Genomic DNA, 10,304 nt, shown 5'->3' with positions numbered 1-10,304 from the left:
ATGCTTTTTCCTCCTATGCCGGCACCTGATCCTGTCTCAATCTTGTGTTCCAGGGGTCTGTGTTCAATATATACGACTTAAAAGAATTACGAGATCGATCCTTAACGTACTATTGATTATATAGTGAAAAAAAGCAAAATTTCTTTGAAAATATTCTTTTCTGCTCCTGGTTAAAAAGCAAAGAAGCTATGTGTATAGTTATGATGAGCATGATTGCTTCTTCCAGAGTAGTGAATTGCATGACCTCTGGGTCAGATGTACTGGTGTAAGGGGGGGGGGGGCTCTATTGATAATACAGTGAATCTGTAGTAGAAAATGCATTATTTCTTTGAAAATCTTCTCTGCACCCTGGCATATCAGAGGCAAAAAGAGTAAGTTTTAATAAAGATTTCTGAACATCTGGACTATTTGGTCAAGTGTTCTGGTCCTTGCCTGGGCTCTATTAATTTGTATTCTACTGAGAGGAGTTATTTTCCTTTGCCATTTACTTTTGATAATTCTTGTAAATAATGTACTTGAAAGGTTAATAGAATAAGAGAATTATGCAAGATTTTTTATCGTATAATACAAAAAGTACTTTCATAGTCTTAATGATCAGGTAGACTTGTAAGTAATAGATAAATAAAAATGAGACAAAAATAACTTGTCTTATTCAATGTTCATCAAAGACCAAAGGAGTCCAATGTAAGAGATTTCAACAAAGAATTAAAATAGTACAGAAGCACTAATTAGTTTGTTAATAACTGAATGGTGATAGTGATAAATGGGGAACAGGTTAGAACCTAATTTATGAACTATTAATGAACACTAGACTAATTATTTTGTTGATCCTGATCACCCTATTTTTCTTGCTTTTGGGCAACAAAGCTTCACCTTTCAGCTCATTTTATACTCTGTGGATCCTCTTAATTGTTGTGTTATACTCAGGTGACCGTTCAGGCCCTTGGGCCTCTTGTTGTTTTTTGTAAATGACAAATATTTCTAGCTAGCAATTCAAAACATACTTTTTAAACTAAATCTCTTAAAATTTTTAAAAACCTCTTGAAACACCTTGTGAAAAGAAAATAATGGATATCAAAATATATACTGTGAAATTAAAGACAATAATTATTTCTAATAATTTCAATTTTTTTTAAATTTATTTCAGCTTTGAGGTTTGGAGAATCATATTACTACTGATTCTTTGTATCGTAATCTTATTACTATCCGTGGATGTTTCTTTTTTCTTTGCAGGCAATTATCCAAGAACTATAATGCTAGTATAGCATATAAGTAGCTATGTTTACTTTAACAATAAAATGCTTTCTTTGGTTGTTAGTACGAAAATTAATGTCGCAGCTGTTGCAGAAAAAATACATAAGCCTTACTAACAACCAAAGAAAGACATTTTATTGTTTATATCTGTATAAATAATCATTTAAAGTAGGATTAAAAAGATTAACTATTGTATTATTGATATGTACGTCATAGTACGTTTCATTGATGGAACAGCCACTGATCAAGAAATCTGTACAGGTGATATCACTGATATGCCTAGTGTTTTCATGAACTGATAAAAGGCAATGGTTTTCTTTAGAAATAAAGGAGAAAATATTCAGTGGATGTAAATATAATTTTTATGACGCTATAAAGCAGGCGACACCAGCGTTCCTTGCGACACTCTTCTCTTATTTTCTGTAATTCAAGAGTTCCAATAAATTTCAATTCTTAGGATACTTTATACTGGTACCACCTTTAAACACATTTTGAGGAAATTTTAGCTAAAATAATATTTTTTGTTTCTTTGACAGGATTAATTTCTTATTTCTCACCAAAACAATTGTTAAATGGTATATAGCAACCCTTCCCCCTCCCCAATATTTTATGAACTTAACATGCCAACAGAAAATAACTTCTGTAAAGTGTTTAAAAAAATATCCCATTCTTAAAGACATTTTTTTGTTACAGAGAGCTAGGTAAACAAGGATTACTGGAAATATCAGAGATGGGATCAGGTGTCATGTAGAAAAAGCATCCCATATTCATTGGTCACACCCACCTTTAGTCCTCAGTATTAATCCAGTAAAAAGAGTAATCTGTACTTGAAAATAGTATCAAACCAATGGCCAAACAATTTGTATGACATTCAACACAATTTTACAAAATTTTGCAAACACAGTCATTGTATTGACTAAACAATTTACAAAATTTTGTCTTCAAACCAGATTGTTGATACCACTGTAGCATTAACTTACTTGTCAGTAGCCTGTCTCAGTCGATAAAAAATAAACCAATATCTTTTATATTTTATAAATTTAGTCAATAAGCAAAATGTACATAAATTTTTCCTTGCAACACCACTTGGTGAAGCAGACCTAGGGATCTACATTTGAGAATGTCTGTACAATAATTAACAATTGCTAGCTGCCCCATTCTAGAGCTTTAACAAACTCCTCCTCAGAAAATGACAACATCTTGGCTGCCTCAATGTGCATCTGGAATTAAAAAAGAATGACTTACTTATTAAAATTAAATAGTGAAAAAATGAAGGTGGACAGCTATAAAACTCCGTATTTCTGAGCATGCCTACGGAGTAAGAGTTGTTTTAGTATTTTCACCTTCTGTCTTTTGAGTACATCTATGAGTTTGAGCTGTTTTTTGAACCCTGCCATGAGTTCATTTTTCTGTTTCTCCAGTCGTTTGTTGTCATTCACCAGCTGATCAAGTCTCTTCCTTTCCTGTTCTGTGGATTCCTGGTTAAAGAAAATTATTAAAATTCAATTGAACAGAGTGAATTTCATACACAGTGCATACCTTTATGTCTATTGTATTGTCTCTAGATCAAGCAGTGTTGCATTTGGTTCCACACTGATTTTCTACCTCAAGTAAATAGATATTTGTTAATTATGAATTGGATAACAATATAACTTCATTACCCAAACCATCATCTCCATCCTGTACTTTCAGTACTTTGATTCTATCTAATAATCTAGTACTTTCAGTACGGTTATCTTTACCTTGGATGTAGATTTATGTGTAGATAAGTTCATAACTGTTCTTTGTATTTCTATCTCCTCCAGTACTTTCAGTACTTTGATTTTATGGATTATTCTTACCTTGGATGTAGATTTATGTCTGGATAACTGTTCTTTATATTTCTCTATCTCCTCCAGGGCTCGGTTCAGGCGTACTTCTGTGGCACTCTGTGAGGTCGTCTGTTGTTTCTGTTGACGCTTCATCTGCTCCAGCTCCTACAAAAAAAAAACAGACACAGATTTGTCAAAAAGTTAAGTCAAATGTGTGGGTCTAAACAATGTGACCACCTGTGTTAGTAAGACATGTTAGTTAAAAAATTTTATTGGGTAAATTCACGAAAAGAAAAGATACTGGTTTAAGTGAAAATATGTAGTCACATTTTTAAGTCAAATCTTATACAGGCCTTTATGTTCATAATTTACACATACCTAAATTCACCATTAGAATACTATGCATTTGGTCACTTTACATATCAGAGTTAAGTACCTTGAGGATTGTTACATCTAGAATTCACTGTTCAAATACTATGTATTTGATCCTTTAATTTTCAGTTATGTAAATTTTAACAGTTGAGCTTTCATGCTCTGTGATTAACCAAACATTTTCTAAACGATCTTTTTGTATCTATATTTACTTTTCAGAGTTACCTACCTTGCGTACAGCTGTCAGTTGACCCTCCACACTCTCTGATTTTCCCCGTGCCTCCTCCGCGATCTTTTTATATTTATCCATCTGTGACTGTTGTGCTGCATTTGTTCGGTGCATGCGTCCTCGTTCCTCCTCTAGTTCTTTAATGCGAGACGACAAGCCAGTGTTTGCTTCATCCTGAAAATTTAATTTTGTAAATACTTAATACAGTCTTTAATTGAAGTTTAGTAATGGTAATTAACCTGTACAGTTTATTCAAGATCTCTGATCCACATCCATATAAACACCAGTATTCAATTTGAAAAAAAGGCTCTCAATTGCTTTCTTTATTATGATTTTGGATATTCAAGAAATCCATTAAATTTCAGTTTGTGCATCAACTTTTAAATGTCATGAACTTATTTGTGAGCTAATCATAATTAGCAGACTATAGTCTTATCACATCATTGTTTGTTTTACTTAACTCTTCAGTAAGAAATATTTAGTCTATAAAACCATACAGGGAAGGCATGATATTTTCCATTTTGTTTCGCTCAGCTACTCTAAATTTTAGGATTTAACATATGACTTATGTACCTTTTTGTTACACTCTTGAGATAACCTATCGACCTCTTCCTGCATCACTCGTAGCTTGGCCTTCAAAAATCGGATTGTCGCCTCTGTAAGATTACGCAAAAAATTATACATTGATTACATGTGGAAAACTTTAAAAAAATACCATGTGTAATGGACTAGGAGGAAAATGTGATGGACCAGACTGGGATTCAAACCCGGGCCCCCTGAATCTCCAGTCAGGTGCTCTATCAACTGAGCTATCTTGCCACTGGTGAATGAATCCACATATTTCCCCCTCCCTTACGGTCTTTGACACCTGAACACACCAAACCAGGTTCCTCCCTGGTAGGTCTTTCACCTGTCACTTCCAGTTCCAGGCACCAAATTATGTAACAGAAAAGGAGAAAATGTGTGGCTGGACCAGGCATCAAACCCAGGTCTCCTTCATCCATGACCCAAACAATTACACAAGTATATAAAATATTCCTGGAACTAATAGGACTCACTCCCTCACATTTTCTCTTTAGGGCAACACAGTAAGTGCATGAAGTTGACATAATGTGAGTGAGCAACAAGGTGACAGCCAAAAATTAAAAGAAGCAAAGAGGAAGTGGAGAAAACTTCAAGATCACACTAGTTTTGTCAGCTTTTGTTTCTGGGATGGTTGCTAAAGTGATCTAGTTCCCTCATCTTAAAGGTAAGAATCAAGGCAGGAAATTGCTCTTTCATAACGGTATCAAAATTATCTAAAAGTTAATCCTGCCTGTTTTTCAGAAAACTTAATGCACAACAACCTCAGTATTCATTACTAACCTGTTCCCAGTATTCATTACTAACCTGTTCCCAGCATTCAGTATACTAACCTGTTCCCATGTCTGCCGCAGCATGAGGTAAAACATCGTCTTCTTCCTCCAAGGGGAGATCACCGCTGTCTATCTGACCTTCAATGTTAGCTACTGTGTTCTGTAGAGAGAAGTTCTTAAAATCCGTCATAAACGTCTCGTCTGGGACAGCTACATCATCAGCTATGTTTGACTTCGTACTGCGAGGCTGAGATCTAGGGATCGAAGAATTAGTTTTTGAAAAGGAAATAGGATACATGATTCAAATTTATCCCTCAATCATAATGTGAAAAAAGAATACTCTGCAATGATGCATTTTTAAAAATGCCTCAATCCAAAAGAAAAAAAAAATGAAAGGAATGAAAAAATAAATTTTGGCACTTATACCGTATATGTTATTTCAAAGAAAAGATTACCGTACTCGGTAGGAACAAAATATCATATAAAGAGAAATTTCTACAAGCACTCTATAAACATCAATTTGAATGACCAAATCATAAAAATTGTATGGGAGAGATTTACAGTGCACTTTAATTATCTACGCACAGATTAGAGTCTTTGCTAAGGACTCTACACTGTAAACAGGGTTATTTCCGCCCAGTGTTACTTTCCCCCTTCACGCGTGCAAACAATTTTTCCCTGTTTTAAATTCGCCTTATCATAGTTCTGTTAAAGAAATTACAAAGTGTTTTTTGAATTTGCCCCATTTTAAATATTCCCACTTGTGAGTAGGGTGAAAGGAGCAAAAATAAAATGGGGGGGGGGCAAAATTTCCACGTATGTAGTATTAAATTTTACTTACTTTGCAGAAATTGGACGCTTTGTTTTAGATTGTGCACGACTTTGATTGGTGGATTGTGGTCGAATCTGATTGGTCAGTTTAGAACTTGGTCTTGAGGAGGGCTGAAAAAAAATCACTGTTGAAGTCAGTATTGATTACCTACAAATCTGCATCAACTTCACACACAATGTTTTTTCATACCTATGATTACCTATGATTAAAACTCTTTGAAGAGAGTAGTGGAAAATTTGATATCTGTATGAAATTTACAACTAAAAGGATCAATTCATTTTCAACTGTTAAAACTAATATTTAATTTTTCCAAGCCTCAAAGGTTCAATATGAAACCTGAAACTCTACATCACTTGTCTTCTGTTGATAACATTAAAATGACTTTACTACTTTCAAAACTTTAGTTTCATTGTTAGTGTATAATATTCAGATATAATAGAGAGGTTGAGATCTCAAACCTGTATGCGCACATATATGTGTGCATATACTTTTACGTATAAATACATGTTTTTGTCATTGAGATTTTTATGACATGTATTATGAACATGTACACTGTGGTCAGTGTCTTTGTAACACTAAAACTAATGAATTAATACACGAGGAATTTAGGGAATTCCCCTACTAGACATGCCCGTACACGTATGAAATCTCCACCTCTCTAATAATAAGAAATCTGTTACACAGTCTGTACCCTGGCTGTTAATTCTGTGTTCTCATTTGGGCCTGTTATGTCTTCATCAAATTCTCTGTCAAAAAAAAAAAAATATAGATGATGATGATCAAGAAAATCTAGCAATAGAGCTAAAGTTTCTTGTATTCATAGGTATGAATTTGATACGAATTTCATGTAATTTTTTCTAATTTTGTAATATTTCTGGGTTAAAGGCAAAATTTACTGATAAAATTACAAGTGTTCTCCCTTTAAGCATTCTCCTACAGAGCACAATAATACCAGAAACCCCTCTCCTTTTCCAAATGAGAAACAGTAGTTTATATCTGACACTTACTTGAGGAATTCCTCAGAGTTGATGTTGTCAAGGAGACGGGACTTAGACAGAACAGATTCCTGTTCTCGCTGGAATGAAATTTAAAATTAAGTAAAATTCAATACATTTAATTAGACATTAATCTTACAATCAGCTTGAGAAATGTTTGTCTGTCATAAAGCATAAGATCAGAAACTTTTCAGCAAGGTGGATAGTTTTTAAAGAAGCATAACTAATATTTATGTTAAATTTGAAGATCTGAACTTCAAGGCCCTGCAAGATTTTATTTAATTATGGACTTTCAAGATTGCTGAATGAAGGGCAATGGTCTCTTCCAAATTATTTCTTTCAACCCAACATCTAACAGCCTTTTATTTACCAGTAAATATTTAAGAACCAGTACACTTACCAGGACTTCCTCTGCCTCTGCTACAAGGTTGGCTGTCTTTGCCTCCAACTCTGCATTTAACTTCCTAAAAAAGACGTCAACAAAAAATTCAACACTCAGAAGTATGTCCACCCTACTCCATACATATGACTCTTTAAAAGCCATTTTTAAGGTGAATGAAAACATATGGTAAATCAAGCTCAAGTTTATCAAAAAAAGTGAATAAAGAGATCACTTTTTAGTAAATGTGTAATGTCTTACATTCTGTACATTGTTATTTAGAATTGCAGATTTTGCATTTTTAGGTACAGTCGCAAATGTGTCAATATCTGTATGACTAAATACATTGTTCATTGTTCAAATTGTTTTTATAATCATATTCTCACGCTTGAATTTTGCTGACTGACCATAAAGTCCTGTCTGCTGTTTATGTTAAAGTCAAAATCTGCTGCGTTTTGTTTATTTAACTTGGGAGGGCCTGCAGTTTGATATTTATTTTAACTATGAAACTATGCTGTTTCCTGTGTAGATTACTATTTAGTCTGTATTTTCACTCACAAAATTCATTCTTGTAAAAGACTCAGAAATGTACATGTCCAGACATTATTAATCTCGGAGAAACTGTGGCCGATCACAATGTAAGTTTTACAAGTTTTCAGTTAATTCTTTTTAAAGCTGCAACTTTAAGGCTAATGTAAAGCGACATTAAAAACCTCTGTAAAAGTTCATGTGTACTTTTAGCGAGTAAATCTGTGTATCTAATTTGTCAGGAATGTAACTTGATCGAGTTCATTCAAACTTTGTGTCTTTGTAGTGATTTTGTTTGTAGCTTGTATTTGTATATTTGTATTTGTTTATTATAGCTTTTCACCATCCACACATCCACTTACAACTCACACAGCTACTGTATATCGTCACCTATTGTAATCAGTGACACCTGCGCATATTAGGATCCGCGCCCCTATGTGAACTGTTTGTGACAATAAAACCTGGTTAACTGACTGTAATCCGTGTTTACATGTTTCAATTAAAAATGACATGGAAGGCAGTACAAAATGTGTAAAACTTTTACTTGTATTCCTCTTCTTTGCTGGCTAAATCTCTGACACCAGTTCCACCTCTGGAAGCAGACAAATTCCCAGATCCACCCCTGGATGGGACATTTGTGTTTTTAATGCCATGGGAAGACTGTCTCCCTGACAAAGGTCTGGCTTGTTTAGCCTAAATAAAAAAAATATACAAATGCTAAAAAATACTTTTCCTAATGGGGAAAAAGGATCACAGGTTTATAGAATTTTGGGGATGGATTGATGGATTTGATCCAAAAATCTGGCTAGTAATCTGCCAAATTATTTTGATCAAATTAGTGTTGTTACGATAGTCACTGAAGGCAGCATGTTGGTGACAATCAATTGAAAATTTTAAAATTGACAGTCACTAATTTTTTTTCAAAATAAATATTTTTTTAAACAAAATTGTTTATTTTTGAACATTATCAAAGGATGTTCCTCTATCTTTCTTGCGAATGATGGACAAATTTTCCCACTAAGCATTAATTGAAGTTGGTCTCACAGATTTGCTTTGAAATATCGTATCATTTCAGAATCTATAACAATTTTGCAACACCTGATCAAATCCATCCTCTGAAACCTGCCTATTAGTAAGCAACTACCGAAGCTTCATCCTTAAAAGTCAACACAGTACTTGGGGATAGATTTATTTGGATCAGGATGCCAACATCAACATCAAAATTGCACAGTGAGCTAAAAAATATTTTGAATACAAGTGTGTACATGCGAAGTCGAAACTTTTGTCACAGTATGGACTGTGACCGGAAAGGCGGTTCCAGCATTTACATGTTTTCTAGAATTCAAAAATAAAGATCTGTAAAAAGAAGTAGATGCTAGCTACATGTATTCCTGTTCGCTTCTCTAAAGAGAATATGTAGAGCCTTCAGTCTATACACCATGAGAACATTCCTGATTAATAGGGCTGTCACGAGTACCCAAAATAACCCAGAACCGCGGTCCAAGTTGTTCAGTTCGGTTCTGGTTCCATTTTTCTGGATTTCGGTTCAGGTCTGGTTTATATATTAGAGTCTGTTCAATACAAAAAATGGCGTTGAAATCAAAGGAATGATGACGATAACAGTGATAAATAAACATCAAAACTGAAATCTACTTCATTCCATGACAAAACATTTGTCACGGAAGTATTAGATAATTATCAAAACGAGCAGGAATAGTCAGGTTGTGGCTAATAGTAGGCCAAGTCACCGATGTCTAGACGTTCGCATGGTTAAGGCTTGTTTTCAATGTAAATTTAATGTAACAAGTAAAGATTTTTCAAGTTAAATTCATGAAATTAAGGTTTAAAATAGATGTAAATAACCAACCCGAAAAACCCGAAACCGAACCGAAAATTTACAGAACCGACCCGACCCGAAAAATTTTGGAACCGTGACAGCCCTACTGATTAAGACCATTAACTGCTGTTGATGAAACATAGTATTGAATTGATGTAAGTGGAGAGAAATAAATATTCTGTTCTGTATTCAGATATAATAAAGAGGGTGCCCGGTGGGGAGTAACAGTTTGGTCAACTGAGTTCGAAGCGTTCGTAGCAACTAGTGATTTTCATGTTTCATGCAATGTGAATGTCTTCAACACCCTTTACTGGAAAAAAATAGAAAATCCATAGAAAATGCATTAAAAAACAAACAAGTTAGCAACTAACACGATAAAATGACTTAAAACTATCCTTACTTACTGAATTATTTCTTGACTGTGCTTCAGACATGATTTACAATCTACTTTACGACTAATAATGAAAGTCGTAAATGTTGCCAATATTTTAGCAAAATCGCAAAAGAAAAAGTGGGTCAAGATCGGATAAAATTGCAATCGGTCTTGAAATGTAATTGAAAAAAAGAAAATGATAAGTAGATGTTACTATCGATTGAATAAAAAAATCTAACAAACTTATAATAAGAAAAAAATTGAATAAGGACAAGTGTATCAGAAAGTTTGATATTATTGCTACAAAGAATGATTTTTTTTTTTCAAAAATATCCGTTT

General features: G+C 33.8%; 1 protein-coding gene across 1 annotated transcript; it reads right to left on the bottom strand.

Moving 5' to 3' along the window:
* Positions 1–2,273: 2,273 nt before the first annotated feature.
* On the bottom strand, positions 2,274–10,079 carry LOC133198855 (testis-expressed protein 9-like). The gene is made up of 12 exons (XM_061334810.1): positions 9,997–10,079; positions 8,300–8,448; positions 7,249–7,312; positions 6,861–6,928; positions 6,545–6,599; positions 5,863–5,963; positions 5,082–5,275; positions 4,240–4,322; positions 3,667–3,840; positions 3,096–3,230; positions 2,598–2,732; positions 2,274–2,474 (listed from the first exon to the last, which is right to left on the bottom strand). The coding sequence occupies exons 1-12, from the start codon at positions 10,024–10,026 to the stop codon at positions 2,400–2,402; spliced, it is 1,263 nt and encodes a 420-aa protein (XP_061190794.1). The 5' UTR covers positions 10,027–10,079; the 3' UTR covers positions 2,274–2,399.
* Between the last annotated feature and the right edge of the window lie 225 nt (positions 10,080–10,304).

The sequence above is a fragment of the Saccostrea echinata genome, unplaced genomic scaffold (assembly GCF_033153115.1).
Source record: "Saccostrea echinata isolate AGI-Se365-2 ecotype Australia unplaced genomic scaffold, CSIRO_AGI_Sech_v1 ptg000033l, whole genome shotgun sequence".
Classification (NCBI taxonomy): Eukaryota; Metazoa; Mollusca; class Bivalvia; order Ostreida; family Ostreidae; genus Saccostrea; species Saccostrea echinata.
This window is presented reverse-complemented; position numbering and strand designations above follow the sequence as displayed.

Bases quoted from the DNA above. Each gene is read 5' to 3' on its own strand.
- LOC133198855 (XM_061334810.1), bottom strand. From the start codon at position 10,026: ATGTCTGAAGCACAGTCAAGAAATAATTCA. The intron at 7,313-8,299 runs GTAAAAGTTTTA...CGTCTTTTTTAG, and splicing joins AGCAAAGAAGAGGAATACAA to GAAGTTAAATGCAGAGTTGG. The intron at 5,964-6,544 runs GTACAGACTGTG...ATTTTTTTTCAG, and splicing joins ACACAGAATTAACAGCCAGG to CCCTCCTCAAGACCAAGTTC.